At 48.1% G+C, this 15,643-nt stretch overlaps 1 protein-coding gene across 13 annotated transcripts in view; it reads left to right on the top strand.

Annotated features, from left to right (window-relative positions):
- The first annotated feature begins 11 nt into the window (after positions 1 to 11).
- Positions 12 to 15,643, top strand: part of sorcs2 (sortilin-related VPS10 domain containing receptor 2) — a 56,268-nt gene continuing 40,636 nt past the window's right edge. For 5 of the 13 annotated variants that reach the window (XM_061809119.1, XM_061809115.1, XM_061809120.1 and 2 more), the window contains exons 1-4: positions 13 to 164; positions 1,060 to 1,134; positions 1,915 to 2,036; positions 2,538 to 2,890. In XM_061809119.1, coding sequence (XP_061665103.1) covers positions 1,922 to 2,036; positions 2,538 to 2,890 — 468 coding nt within the window. In that variant the 5' untranslated portion in view covers positions 13 to 164; positions 1,060 to 1,134; positions 1,915 to 1,921. Of the gene's footprint in view, positions 165 to 1,059; positions 1,135 to 1,914; positions 2,037 to 2,537; positions 2,891 to 15,643 lie in introns of those variants that run through there. The other 8 variants (XM_061809118.1, XM_061809124.1, XM_061809130.1 and 5 more) reach the window with 6 other exon arrangements.

Here is a 15,643-nt window from a genome sequence, read left to right as displayed (position 1 = left end):
GCTAACCAATCGGGAGGGAGAGGAGGCGGTTCGTAGATTTCGGTCCAATTGCGTTTCGAGGGACGTTTGACAACCGGATGTAGTTTGGTTGCGCTGGAGTAAACGCGAAAGCCCACACACGTGATTGACGACTGTTGATTGAGCAGCAGGTTAATCACCAACAGGTAAGATTTAGAAGCTAATTATGTTTTCACAGCAACAATACCAATAATAAAATATAACAGTCATTCTGGTAGCTTGTAGTGCGGATAATTCCCACAACTGTCTCTCTTTTGCAGACTTTGTACGTAAACTAAGAACAAGTATTTGTGTCAAAAAAGTGAATTCAAAATGCACCAGTGGAGAGACGGGAACTGATTTGAATCCTTGAATAAAATTTGCTAACGGTATAGACTTTAATATACTTGAGTGCACACATTTAAAAATGGACCAGTCCATCACACGCAGAGGGGAAAAAAATTTCAAATCATCTTGAAATGATTTTTTTTTTTTTAATGAGAAAACGCAATTTCTGTAGAAAATGGATATTTGAATTGTGAAGTTGAAGTTCTGAAACGAAACGAGGAAGGAGGAGGTCAATATATAAGTGCTTAATTTTGTGTGCTGATTTAAGATGACCCCCCCCCCCCCAAAAAAAAAAAAAATCACGATTTATGCTGAACTTAAACTTTACAATTTTGGGCCTTTTCCTAACACATGCTCATATTTTCCTGTGAACGGAACAACAGACCCGCTGCACATTCACTGCCAGGTAAGCGACATAAACAGTTAGTGGCAGGATGTTATAATTTTTTGGGGGGGCGCCACCCAGTGGTGAAGCGGCTAAACGTAAAAAAAATATATATTTTTTTTGCTCTCGACAGAAACTATTCAATAATTTCATCAGGTTTATAATTGCCTGTTCATGCCAAAACATAACGCCAAAGCACTATTTTAATATCAGATGGGGCTTTTTTGTATAATAGAATCCTCCCATCACTTCAACATAGTCCCTGGTCGCCAAACAGCGCAAGCACTATTTTTCTGCATCTCATATTTATTTTTTTTCACCTCTTTCAGGCCACTTTCTCATCACTCAGACCTGGCGAAGGTTGCGCTTCGGCGTTTTTGCCCGGGCCGCCCACGTTTGGCGAGGTGAGTCATTAAACGCGTCACTTGTTAATGCACGATGACACGGCGTGGAGGGCGAAGCGCCGCTTTTTAAGTGCTCCCCTAATACGAGCGGCGTCGGTAAGATGACGGGAATTACTTCAAGGGGGGGGGGGAGTGTGGATGGTGGGGGGGGGGGGGGTGGAATCGCCCACCTCGTTATCGGCGCGGAACATCCTATTAGCTCTTCTGTTCCGTGGAAGATTCCGTGTTTTAACGCGGTCTACTGAATGTCCTTCGTACGGAGAGGTACGCGATCTTTGAAGAAATCTCATGTTGCAGGGGGGGGTGGGGGGGGGTTCGAAAGCGATTGGCCGAGAAAGTGAGAAGAAGGTCGGACATGACTTCTCAAATATCAAATATTAACAGGCTCTCACCTCCATCAAATATTCACATTGCTGTTCTTGCTCCTGGGCGGGCTGGAGCCGATAGCAACGTTTCTGCTACCAAAAAACAAAAAAAAAAAACCCAAACATTACTGTGCCGCTTATGAAATGATCAAGTCCCTCAAATGACCTTTAATTATGTACAGCGGGAGCGTCAAACTCATTTTTGTCACGGGGCCCCACATCGTCGTTACGGTTTCCCTCAGAGGGCCGTCGAGACTAAAACCATAATCTTTAATCGCATCATCATATTTACACGAGTTTTGAATCAGAGATCAAGTGTAATGTTTTTTTTTTCAAACATTATTCATATTTGGTAACGCAAAAGTGCTGATAATATGTCAACGTTATCATTTGAAATTTTGGTCCTGCTTTTCAGAAGAATCATGGAAGTCTACGCGGACGATTTGGCTCCGCGGGCCGGATCTGGCCCCCCGGGCCTTGATTTTGACACCTGCGATGTAAAGAATTCAAACGCAAAAGCGGACGTCTCCATTTTCGGTAAATCAATTAAAATGATTTTTCTGGTTCCGGATGAAAGCTAATTGTAATTATTTCGGGTAACCCGCTCTTATTTGAAATATTTGAAACGGTGTTCACTTCATTGCAAAACCAAGAAACTAATTTCAAGTTTCAATCGCACTGAAATGGTTAGCAATATGTTTTGTGAGTGGAAATGAATTATGAAATCACGTAATGTAGACATTGAAAAAAAAAATGCTAATTATGTTCAGCTTTTACTACAAACTGGATTCCAGTTTGAGTCCTTCTTGATGACGTCACGGGCGTTGAAACGCAATCGTGGTTTGCCGCCGGGGCCGCTCGGCACCAGGTGGCGCCACTGGGCCTTCTTGTGGTCCCGTTTTGGGCCAGAGCCTCGTCCACGTTGTTCCCACTATCCCTCCCCCCCCCCCCCCCCCCACACTCGCTAGCTCGCTCGCTCGCTCGCTCTCTCTCTCTCTCGCTCAGCACACAGTACACACCTATCCATCTTCCTCCAAGCTCAGCCAGTCTCCTGCTCCATCTCCAGCCCCAAAAACATGCCCGCACCGGCGTTCCCAGCCTCCGTGCATCTCTGCGTCTTGCTCTTAACCGTCTCGGCGGCGGCGGCGGCGACCGCGATGCCGGGACCCGCGCGCTGCGAGCGTGCGGACGACCGCGGGCCGGACGCGGGACCCGGAGGACGCGCGGGAGGCTCCCCGACGGACGGAGGCGAGCACGCCGAGGGCTCCCCCCGCCTCAGGAGAGCGCTGTCCCGGGGAAAACAAATGTCCCTGCAAAGCAGCTCCTTCGTGCTCAAAGGAGACGCCACGCACAACCAGGCGATGGTCCACTGGACGGGGGAGAACAGCAGCGTAAGTGCCGACGCGTCCGCACCCTTTGTGCCGCCCGGTCCCGTCATCCGCGCGATGCCAGACAAGTTATTGTTCTCACCGGGGGAAGCCGTCACGCACCTTCCGTGTCTTCTTTACGCACACAGCTGCGCCGCCTGGATGCACGGAGCGCCGATTATTGCTTGTTGTCGTCTTCCTTTGTGGACACTCGGACACATCAGGAGGCGCGACTCAAACCTTTTCTGTGTTCATTTGCTGGTTTTGCGTGCACAAAAATTGCATCCGTCCGGCGTGAAAAGTGCAGCGATTGTATTTTGCTGTCCAAACTTTCAAAATTTATTGAACCAAGTCAGGTCAGGTTTTATTGATATTCCACCAACTGACAGGAGAAGTCACGTTTTGAGCACGTCAGAACCACACTCCCTGTAGAACATCGGGAAAACCCAGGTGAACCCAAATATTTGGCGATGGAGAGAACAATGGGCACAACAACAGCTATTAAAAAAAAAAAAAAACAGTCCCATCGGGGCGGGGGGATTCAAAGAGAGAGCAGCCGTGAGAAGTCCAGTTGGAGTCAATGGCGGGCTGAAGTTGAAGTCGGGCCTCGCGGACAACAGCGGTCTTTGTCGGGGGAGACGTCGCCGCTCGTCGCAGCCTTTGTGTGGCCGGCTGGCCAAAACGGATTTCGCTGACACTGTTGGAAAACCTTTTGGGGGACTTGGAATTCTTTTGAATTATTGAGCCTCAGGTCGGAGTTACAGTGAATCCCCGGTTTCTGCGCATTGCGTTTTTGTGAACGTGTTTCCTTCACGTCTCAGTGGTGCCTCGGTCGCTAGTTAGCTAGTCGCCTCCCTCATTAGCGAGCCCGTTGTGCTTAGTTCACCAATTGTAGACGGATAAGACAAATGGCGCGTTGCGATTTTATTCCGTGAGGTGAACGGCGTTTGCAAGTTGTGATCGGACAATTGAACGAGCAGTTTTTACCCAGTTTTCCAAACCCCGGACGCGGAATCGAGGTAAAAAGTTCACCGCCCGTGTCGTTAGTTTTTCCTCCGAATCCAAAATTGATGAGGTGAACACCGCGGAGGTCTCATAATATTAACCGGGGTTCTCTTTTTATTACTCCGCTCACTCTTTGAGATGACTTTTGTTGAGCATTTTTCATATTGACCAGGTTCCTTGTAAATGTAGCGGGGATCAATTTTAATATAGTTACACCAGGTTCAACCGTCCCCGTCCCCCACTCAGTGCGAGCACTCGGAAATAAGGATGATCAAGACAAAAATGTACTTACTGCTCGCTTGATAACGTCGGTTTGATACGCTGGAGCGTGCAAAACCACAAACATTTAATAGGCTTTGTGTGTTGATGTGAATGTGGACCGACCGCAAACTAATCAGCTCCCCGGTACAAATATGAGCGACGCGAGATCAAACATCCAAAATAAATTCAATTAGCGCTCGGAGCCAAAATGTTCACGGCGTGCGAATTCTGAAGTCTAGCCGGGAAAATTTTTACAAACCATCATCGCAGTTGTGCTCTGATTTACGTCGTTATTAAATTTCACGTCGCAAACGCAAGCCCCCCCCCCTCCCCCTCCCCATCTCAAATCATCTTTAACCATTGAAGTGAATGTAAATGCCATCAATCTGTTCCAGCAACCCCAAAAAAGCACAATTTTTGTCTGGTACTTAACCAAAAATTGCACAGTATTTTAGAATGTAAAGATAAAATCACAAGTATTCCAGGAATCAAGTGGTTTTGTGAAGTGTTATCAATAATGTCACAAATGGTGTATTACATTCATGTGGTGTGCATTTAAATGGTGGCGCTCTAACAGAAACATTGTACTTAATTACGACTAGGATGGATTCCTTTGGGCCACCCAAATTATCTTGACATGGCAACGCGTCAAAGCTGATTGGACAAAAAAATAAAAAAAAACTCAAACGCCCGCAAGAGGGGAAGAGGAAACGGTGCAGCTATGATCGATGGACGTTGTTGTTGTGAGCATGGCCACTGATTGTGTGCGTCGGTCTCCGTGTCTCTGACTTCACGTGAAAGGCATTTGTTCGCATGCCCAACAGACATTTCATTCGGGCCCCGCTCGTTCTGTGGCGGGAAATCATTTCCACATGAGAGCGGAACTTTTTCTCGTCGTTTATCTCGTCGTCCCCTTGTTGGAGACGCACCGCAAGCCGCCAGACTGCAAATCATCTGCGGTCCGAGCTCGGTTTGTCCACATGGCTGCCTTCCGCACGGATACCATCCAGTCCTGCGGCTTGTCGATCCGTCGCGGTTGTCCTGGACCGCCCCCGGCTGCCTCGCATCAGTCATCTTGTCACCGAGGGTTCGGATGACAATTTTTGTTGTACTGTTTTGTGTCCGGAGGATACACTATAAGTGTTATTAATGACGCGAGCCTTTTCGGGAAGCCGGTATCATTTTAATGTGAGACCGAGTCCCGTTGGGCCAAATGAAAATGACTCCTAGAACCATCTACAGGGTGCCTTGACTCTCAAGTTGAATTTGTTCCATGGCCATGTTCGTACTGGAAGTCGGTTCTCCAATTGAAATGAGTGGAAATCCCATTAATTGGTTGAAAAACACAGCAGAATGTGAAGAATGGGGAAAAAAACTTTGCGTATCATGATTTCACGCTTCAATGCCCATTGACGTGGTGTGCATGCCTTGGCCACCAGTGGGCAGTAGTTAGTTTTAGAAGAGTTTCACAAGAGTGTTCGTTGTAACGGCGGGAGACTTTTCGCCTTTCAAACGGCCAAACGCAAACGTTTGAATTTGAATCGGAACGTCAGGCCCGGCTTTCCGAACGCCGCCGGCGTATCAGTTTAAAAGCTGGCGTGCAGATCACGGACTAGCTCCACCGCCTTTGTCCAATCAGATGGCAGATTGGAGCGCAAAAACAAAAGAGTCATTAGTGCCAAGTATAAAAGCGCTTTGGGTTGCTGAGATCGTCATCCAGTGCTTTCCCAAGTGGCTCCGACGTTGGCAGACGACAGCGTTTTTGTTTAGTGGACACTGACTAAAGGGAGCTAAAAAGTATTGACACAGTTTTGCACTCCCTCACTTTCCTTCTTTTTGTCTGTGGTTCAAAAACCCAGCAGGTATTTCTTGTATGTCGTTTCAGTTTTCTCTCGGGCCAAACAGAGAACTTTTGTTTTTCTCGCCGACTTCCCTGTCGTGCCCTTCTTCGGCGTCACGGTCACGCTTGAGAGTTCCCGCTGACGTTTCCCTGGAAACCCTTACTGGAATCCCGGCGGAGGTTTTGCCAGTCGTTTGGTTCTGGACTCGAGAGTGTCCCCGGTCCCCGCATATTGAAAAATCATCTAAGATCTTGAAACTAGGACTGCGTCTATCCAACCGTTTGTGTACAAAAAGTTTTTCGAGCTTTAATTGCCGTTATCCGCTTCTTGCCAGCATTCATTTTTTACGGAATCACAGTTGGCTGGGGGGAAAAAAAAAACCCCAACCTCTCCTCCGTTAAAATCTCCGAAGTCGTGAACTCGCCGGTGTCTCCGAAATCCCTCCTGCTCTTGTACAAATTGGGAGATTGCGTCTCCTTCTCCTCGGCACGAAGCCGTTCCCACATCTTCGCATCACGCACCCTCACCTGAGCGGCTCCGCTCGGCGGGCGTACGACTGCTCTCGCTTTCGGCTCTCGCCAATTACCCGAACCGCAACAGAAGACGGCGGGTGGCGGGTGGGGTGGTGGTATGTATTCTGCGCGTCAACTCGACGCAACGCGGATTCGGCGAGCGTTGACGGCGGCGGCTGAGATCGCCAGTCGGTCTGCAGTTTCCCGGGAAAGAAAAGAAAAGCAAAAGTCTGAGTCACGTCTATAAGCAATTAGTGCGGCGGCGGTGGCGGCGGGGGTGACGGTGTGGGAGGCTGCAAGAAAGGAAAGAACACGGAAATGAGCCCAATTTGATACTCAACTTGGTACGCTTACGGAAATCTGGATGAGCATTTTTAGTTTTGTTTTTTTTCCAGGTCCGTGCGCTAGTACACCCTTTGTCTTGCGAGTAAAACCATTCAGCTTCCGAGTTGTTTTTGGATACTATCGTGTGGTAATTAGTGTTTGTCAAGAAGAATTCCAAGTTGACATGACAACGAGTTACTCTAAGATGGCCGTAGTCTTCGCTAGCTGGCTAGCTAGCTCACGGTATTTAGCAACTGCGCCGGATAAACTGACGCAAGTTATTACTTTCTATGGGCCCGCAACTTCTCAGACTTTGCGCGTTTCTATAGGCTACCTTGGAACCTGTAACGGATTTTAGGAACAATTACTTCAGTTCACTTCACAAGGTCTTTCAGTCGCTATCACGTTATGCTCGGTTCGATCTTCGGTCTGATCCTTTTGGGTACCGCTAGTGAGTGCTCTCGTTGGTAGTGCTAGGGTACGATCAAGTGGTAATTAGTCTTTGTCAAGAAGAATTCTAAGTTGACATGACGAGTTGGTCTAACATGGTCATCGCTAGCTAACTAGCTAACGGTATTTAGCAACTGCACCGGATAAACTGACGCTCAAGTTCTTAATTTCTATAGCGCCACGCGATGGGCCCGCAACGGAGTACGAGATAGTTCTCAGACTTTGCAAGTTTTCATGGGCTATCTCGAAACTTGTAAAACGGATTTACGAACAGTTACTTCAGTTCACTTCACAAGGTCTTTAAGTCGCTATCACGTTACGGTCGGTTCGATCTTCAGTCTGATCCTTTTGGGTAGCGCTAGTGAGTGCTTGGTTGGTAGTGCTAGTAGCAGGCACAGGTCAACAAGTGCACAATTATGCCTCTCGAGTAAAATCCAATTCGTGCACACTAATGTCACACAACGGTAGAACAAAGCGTGACTCGTACAAGACAGCCGCGCGCCGGACTCAATCTACTAGTGCGCGGGATTGTCTTCCTAACGAGGACAAAAAGCGTAGCAGTCAAATAAACGCTCAAGCGGGTTTCCATAGACTGTGCTCCGACTTGATTGGAATAAGACGGTGATCAGACTCTGCTTCGTTCAGCTGTCGGTCTCTCTCGCCCACTCGCTGTGCCATTTTTTTTTTTAATTTTTTTTTGTGTAATTTTGCTTCTTTGCCAGTGAACGGCGATTCCTGCGAGTGGGCGCAGAGGCTGCCGTTGGTCACAACGTTAAGTACACCTGCACAAACGAGAGGTGACAAAAGTACTGGCGCTCAAAATATTAGGAACCCAGTGTTGTTTTTTTTTTTTTTTCATCCAGTTCCTTCTTTCCACATTTATCACAACACCGCCCCCGGCCCCCTCCTCTCCACCCCCTTCGCAACCGCCCCATCCATGACCTCGTTCTCATTATCACCGCCTCTTAAGTCATCGCTAAGTAGATCTGAGAGGAGAAGAGTCTGCAGGGTCAATTGGCGGCTTCTAATTGCGCCCCAAGGTGGCGGCTGTTGTGTAAATATTGTGGCTGATCACCCGCACACCCGGCGGGGGCGGGGGGTGGGATTATCTCCATTTTCGAGGTCCCTCAAGTTTGTGCTAATCTCCATTTCTATCTCGGGGAAAGCTTTCCCAGATTTCCCAGCGGCTTTATTTGATGTGAAGCGCTTTCACGCTGAGGCTGAGGCGAGAGCTTCCCCGGCAGACGCGGCAACGCCCCCGTCGGGCGTCTCCCGGAACCCCGTCGGATTCCCCACCAATGTCGGATAAATAAATGATTAGATCGCTTTCATTCTTTTTGGGCGTCTCATCATATCACAGATTTTATTTTTCCTGACAAACTCCTCTTAGCTCATCAATACGGCACTAATATTAGCCATGTTCAGAGAGGATAGAGAAATTGTCTGAGCACTGTTTTTGCGCACATATGCTATTTGGCGTTAGCATTAAGCTAGCTGAAAGCTTAAGCTATGTGGCCGTTTTTAAAGTAGGAAGAAGTGGAAAAACAGAGCGTCGTGTTAAAAGTTGCTATCGACTGCATCGAGGGATGCAAAGTGAACCTTTGCCAAGGTTTTCGCGCCGGACCCTTTCCACCGAGAGGCCAGTTGAAGACATGTAAAAAAAGCGAGGCTGTTATTACACGCGTGCGCTGGGCTAATTGGTCGTGATTGGTTAAGCGGTCGCTTCGAGTAAAACAACCCGCGGCTCGGAATTCTTCGGGTGCACGCGACGCCGCGCTCTTATCCCACAATTGCTACCCTGCGGGCCTTTTCAAGCGTTGGCGGCGGTGTTACGACAGCTCACTTCCACGTCGCCATTTTTTTTCGGCGGCGACTGGCACGTGTGGTACCACGACGTTGAGGAGAAGATGGCGCACGGGGAAAGCACTCGAGACTGCAGGGTTGCTAATCCGATAATTGCCATCATCTATCAGATGTCTGCACGCTTGTAATTAATGACTTGTTGTGGGGGTTTTTTTTTTTTTTGGTGGATGTGCATGCAGTCCAGGAGCACAAAGGGCATCAGGCAATCATTGAAATATCACTACAGCGAGATTAATCATGCACAATAATGTCCTCGATAGAGATAAGCGGGATCAGGAACTCTGAAGCCTTTTCTAATAATAATAATAATGATTTTATTTTTTCAGGGCACTCAAGGTCACACTCCAAACAAGTAAAAATAAAACAGATCGATTCAAATATCGAGGTCTTTTTTTCAATTTTTCTCAGCATTTTAATCGGTAACAAACAGTTGCGACGTCATGAAAAGTGAGGCAAAAGCAGTTTGCCGTTGTTTGACATTGACGCTTTGACGAGCTGATGTTTGGATCGTCAGAATTGCAGTAAAGACGAAGTTTCGGGCCAAGACCAAAGAGTGTAACCGATTTAACGATTTACAACGTTTGCACTCGGAGTTCAGCGATTCATTGGCGCACCCCTCGGCGACGTCCGTGGCCCACTGGTGTTACACGCGCCACGGTTTTGAAAATCGCCGAACGACGGCATCGGTGAAAATGGACGTCCAGTATAGTTTTGAAAATGCAAGCAAGGAAGAAGGATCGTATTTTGTGGCAATTTCATCGTTGACGCCGGCAACCTGGGCCGCCTCGTGTCAGAAATGTCTCCGACCCTTGTTCTACCTAAACGGGTTTCAAAGTGCATCATTGGCGTCCCGATGGCCCGTCATGTCGCGCAGTCGCGGCCTAATAGAAGCAAGCTCAGAAAAATGCCTCGGATTTATTTTATCCTTGGGTGCGTTTCAATTCATCTACCGAGTGGAATCCGGTGACGGCGGGGCGAGTGGTGTGTGTGAAGCCAACAAACATGAAAGTGACACCCCCAACCCCCGCCGCCGCTACACGCGTACGCACCGCCGTCCTCCTCATGCATGTCAAGAGAGAAATTGTTTAGCCGAAAGTAGAATACGGCGCCAGTCAAGTGTGACAAATCTGCGAGTGATGAAAGAGAGCGGCAGTATGAATATGCTAATGGAAATTAGCTTCTGGGCCGACGCTAAATATACTGTATATTGTGCACAATTGTGTCTCTTTAAAGGGGCGGGCGCGGTACAGTAAAATGTGCCGCTGTAGCCGAGTTTCGACTGTTTTGCGTGGCTTCACGTGTGCCGGCAGGAAGTGATGAACTGACATTTTCAGAAGGATGACTTGGCGGTGATGAGAAGTGAGAATTGCACATTTCAATCTGGCCTTTTACTGCGGGCAGCCAAAGACAAAACCGGTGCAATCCTAATTCCGCGTAGTCAGCCGTTTTGCTACGCCGCGCTCGTGAGGTGGATGGATAGCAAAGGCGAAGTGCTCACTGACGCAGGTTTCAATTCCCCGCGCTTGCGTCAAAGTCCGAAAAGTAAAAATGGATTTTTACCGTCAAGTATATACCTGTCTGGCTTATTTTTTTTTTCATTTTATTTGGTATGCCCGCGCCAGCGAGGGGGGGGGGGGGGATTATCTCCGCAAAGAAGAAGGGCAAGTAAAGATGTCAAATTGCGGGCGACCGAACAGCAGCTCGAGGTCGTGTTGTATCCGCTCAGCCTGGAAATGTTGTGCGTGTCTTCTTTATTTCTGAGACTCTGACACACCTTACAACGCTGGCAGACACCCACCGCCTCTCTGAAGACTTCACAGAAAAAAAAAAAAACTGGTTTTGCCCATCCTCTACAAAGAAACCAGTGTGAACTTATGGGGTCCACCTCTCCTGACGTTTCCTGGCGCCATCTAGTGCCGGGGGCATGAAGCGCACTCTTATCTCTTGACCCCCCCCCTCCCCCTCCCGAGGCACTCGTATATCAATGCACCATTTTTTTTTTTTTTTCCAGCGGCAATGTTGGAAGAGTAGGAGGGGAAAAAATGAAATAATAAAAGTGGATGAAAAGCACAATTACACATAAATGTTTATCGTGGGACATTCGTCACAGACTTGTGTGCAATAGAATCTCCCATACAGAGAGACCAAATATTTTTCTCAGGAGATAGTGTGCTATCTTTTTTTTTTTTTTTTTGTGGGTGAAATTCCTCCAATTTCTCCCTCGCTTTGCAAGTTCTGTTCTCCGTCCAACATGCCGTCGCTGTGCTGCGTCAGGGCAGGCGGCCAGAAAACGCTTCCCCACTCGCCCGTCATATTTCTTGTGCGCTCCCAGTAGTATAACACGGCTAATTAAGTGCCCTGATTGTCTCGGTGCCGCATAATGCTACGCCAGCGTGTAAAAAGCGACTCGGCGGGTGTTTGTCACCGTACGCGCTGCCAGAATGGCTTTTGGCGTCGATGTGCCACCGCGACAGGTGGGAGCGAGCGGCCCGAATATTAGGCGAGCCTGCCGAAAACCGTAGCACGGCGCTCGAGCCACTTGGTACCGATCTCGAAAGCTGCGCCCCAGGACCAGTTTTAGGGGATTGGTGCCAGTTTCACGCGAAGGCACGTGAAATCCCGCAAGCGGGCGTCTAAAACGTTGGTGGCGCGAACGCAGCGGGAGAACGGAAGCTCGCCAGTGTGGAATCAAAGGCAACGTTTAGCCCTCAGCTTTCTCCTCCTCCTCCGCTGAGCTTCCACTCATTCACGGGATTAAGAGTGGCAGAGCGTTCCGTGGATGCCACTTCTGGGCTTGGGTATGTCTATGCCGGTGGGGGGGGTTCCAAACCGCAAGGCATGCCGGGTATGCAGCACTGAACAGCCGTTTGACACGCAGCAGCTGCCGTTTCCCCACACAATGCCTCACCTGGAGTGTATAATAATCATCATAATAATGACAATATCGTGTGGAATATGTTACGTACCGAGTGTGCACATTTGCTTTTTGAAACCGTTTTACAGTTAACACTGGTGCGTCGCGTAGGAGTAGTGGGTAAAAAAAAAAAAAACGTATTTGACGCCCCACAAAATGCTTCTAACTGTATACAGTATGCCACATTTTATTGTACCAAAATCGGTTCATATTTCAAACTCGTGATAGATCAACTCCCTTACGAGTAAATGCCTCACCGGTGATTGGTTTTGGGGGCAAGGAGGTGCACCAGAAGTGCTTACAATGAGAACTCTCCACTCACAACCCGCACTGAACTTGCAACTTTCCTTTCAGCAAAGGCTTTGGCGCCGTCTTTTCGCATCTCAATTGATCTTTATTTGGATAGAAATTTAAGACCCACCACATTCATTCATTCGTTAATTCAGCCGAAACAAAGTGCCACACACTTGTAAAAATTGATTTTAAATGTCAGTTACAAACAAATCAGAAAACGAATTCTGACGCGCACAGGCGGCCGGAATCGGAGCGATGTGTTCCCTCTTAAGAAAAAAAAAAAGAATATCATACAAGTTTTGCCGAACTTGATAGAACATCGGCAAGATGACGCTAATTCGCAGACGCGGTCTTGCATGCGCAGAGACGTCCGACGTTGACGGATGCAGACGGTGTGCGCGCAGAAGGGCGCGTGGCGTTTGAGGGCTTCAGCATGCTCGCCAGCTGGCTGAGCGGGAAACGTCTTTGACATGTCACCGTACATTCAGGTGTTAGCAGCCCCCACGGCGAACACGGCGGCGTGCACGCGGGTGCGTCGGCGGAAATACGTGCAGTTGTGAGGGCTTACAGGTGGCTAATGAACAGCTGACACGGGGCCAATCGCTCTGTCAGGCCGAGGCCGTCGCCTCGTGTCAATGAATATTAACGAGAGCAGCAAGATGGCTCCCGGGCCGGGTGGCCGCGCTGGATTCATTTTTGGAGCAGTTCTGTGCAATTGGTTGATTTCCCCAAGGTGCACCCTGATGAGCCGTCACAGTGGTTGGGAAGCGCCGATTTAACGTGTACATCAGCTGTTTGCGTGAGTCCAAAATCGGAAGCACGTGCGTTGAAGTGGAAAATTAAGCGGGAGGAACTGCTTTAGTAGGATTGTTTTGTTGACGCGCTGTGAGACAATTATAGGTATGCACTATTGTTTTTTTTTTTTAAAGGTCAATTGTCATGCCTATCAACATTCTAAAATAGATATTGTAATGAAAAATACACAACATTATTCACCTCAATGTCTGTTTGGAAAAAATAAATACGAGCGGGTCATCCGTGCGCATTACTCAACAGCCAAGTGGTAGCCATATTGCCTGCATCGTCACACCGCCACATTCGCCATTGAAAACACGCCGTGCCACACAATCGAGTGAAGTGACCGGGGCAATATTACCCTATCGTTTCGAACCATATTTAGATGATATACGGATCACTTCTAGCTAACCACATAGAATTCCAGACAGTACTTATGACAGTATGTAGCGTACTCAGGCGCGAACGATGAGCCACCCCGGCCGAAGCCGTGATCGCGACGGACAAGGCATCGACGGGTATATCGACGCATTTAGCACCCCTGACTTAGGAGCAAACTAGCGCTTGCGTGGGCGTCTGCTACTAGCGTCACTCCTTGCTTCTTCTCGAAAGCAAATCCCTCGAGAGGATTTTCATGGCAGTGGTGACAAAAAGCCATATACGTCAAAATCGTGTTGTGTGGTGAAAAAACGGATGGGTCCATTCCAGGTGCCAGTTGCTACTACTAGCCTTTTATTCCCCCGCATGACCCCGCCAACCCTGACAAGGTTTGCTTCAGGGTCATTAGTCTGGCACACGCTCGCTTAGAGCTCCCTCGTCGTCTTTGTTAAAAGACGCTTAGCGCCACGTGGAAAAAGAATCATGATCCGGCCGCTCCTTTCCTTTTACTGGTGACAAATAGGCGGATGTCGGAGGCAATTATGTTTGCCGCCGTGATGAATGGCGCGCGTGAGCCACAGCAGGGCCACTCGGCTGCTAAAAAGCAGTGACCCTGAGAAAGCCTGCGAAAGAAAGTAACGCTTGCCTGCGTGTCGTCAATGGGAAGTTTGAAATGCGCTTCACGCTCCGCTGGCTAATGAAGAGAATTGCATCTTTGTTTACGTTCTACGATCTATCATGCCGGTGGACCAGCCAGGACAGCTCTCGTCCTCGGTTGGGGGTGGTGGTCGTGTCGTGTCGCGTGGCTAAAACAGGACCCGCTGGATAAGAACTTTGGCGGTTTGGTTCGCATCAGCGGCTATTCGACACAATCGCGACAGGCAGTTAGCTAGCTAGCTAGCTACCTGAAAAATATCTTTTCTTTCGCTGCCGTGGGTGCTTTAGAGTGCCTGGTTGTTGTTCTGTGGAGCTGCCTTGAAAGACCATTTTCCTCAACACAGGTGCGAACGATACGTCAACACTACGTTTATGCACGCAAATAAAAGATTAACCTGGTGTACTGGTGCTGTAGATGAAATTTAGGATAAAAATCCATTGTACTTTTTATGCTAAGTCGTCGTTTTGAAAGCTCCACAACTAACGGCTACTGGGGAATGTTTATTATTATTATTTTTCAATATTTCCTCATCTCATTACGCGGGATGTCGGGATTAAAAATTTCCCCCCCTTTTTTTTTTTTTTTTAGCGTCCTTAATCTCATTGCATAATAGATGATTACATCATGCTTGGAGAAGGTCCAAAGGGGATGCGAGCAGGCATCTGTCAAATATTTCCCATTTCTGATAAATGATAGGGAGGGAAATCATATCCATCGATTGATTGATAACTGCCCGTGGACCCTCGCCGCTCCTCTAACCCTCCACCCGGGCTCCTTTTTAGGCGCCCGCTATAACGACCGCCGCTGTTAATTTTCCGGGGGGGGGGGGGGTGCTTTAGCGCTGGGGCTTATTAATTAACGGCAACCCCCGTTATTTAATTAGCGCCGCGCGTGTGTGATGATTGATTTTGTTCCTGAGGATTACTAAACGTACAGCGGTCCTTTTGACTGTCGGTGGATATGAAAAGTCTACACACCCCTGTTCCGATGCGGGGAACGCGACTGAGGTGAATCAGTTTAATACTTTTCAAGCGTTGTCACCTGTAACTTGCACAACTCAATAAAAAAACATATATATATATATATATATATATATCCAATCAATGAGTGCCCAACTTTCAGGTTTTTTCAGGGACAAGATGTTGCTTGGTAATTTTTTTTTTTCTTCCAAATATACAAACGTTAGCATTAGTTAGCAAATGTCAGCTGTAAGGCCTGATCTCCCAAAAAGTACACGGATGAGATTATTTCTCCCGCATCTTGTCACGTAAGCGCAATAATAACCCGTTCTAATCCCGACAGCACGGTGGCAATAAGGACGAGGTAAGGGGGACGGGCGTCAAATAAATAATAAAAAAAAACGCTTAATAATTGCGTGAGGTCTCCAGGTTCTTAACGTCGGCTGCTTATTCATTTATTGCAAGCAGTAAACAGACACCTGCTTCATTGTGTTGAGGACGAGCGCGGTCAATTACAGAAGTG

This window comes from Syngnathoides biaculeatus, chromosome 21 (genome assembly GCF_019802595.1).
Source record: "Syngnathoides biaculeatus isolate LvHL_M chromosome 21, ASM1980259v1, whole genome shotgun sequence".
In the NCBI taxonomy this organism is placed as follows: domain Eukaryota; kingdom Metazoa; phylum Chordata; class Actinopteri; order Syngnathiformes; family Syngnathidae; genus Syngnathoides; species Syngnathoides biaculeatus.
The sequence above is the reverse complement of the archived record's forward strand: the minus strand, read 5'-3'. Positions and strand labels throughout refer to the sequence as shown.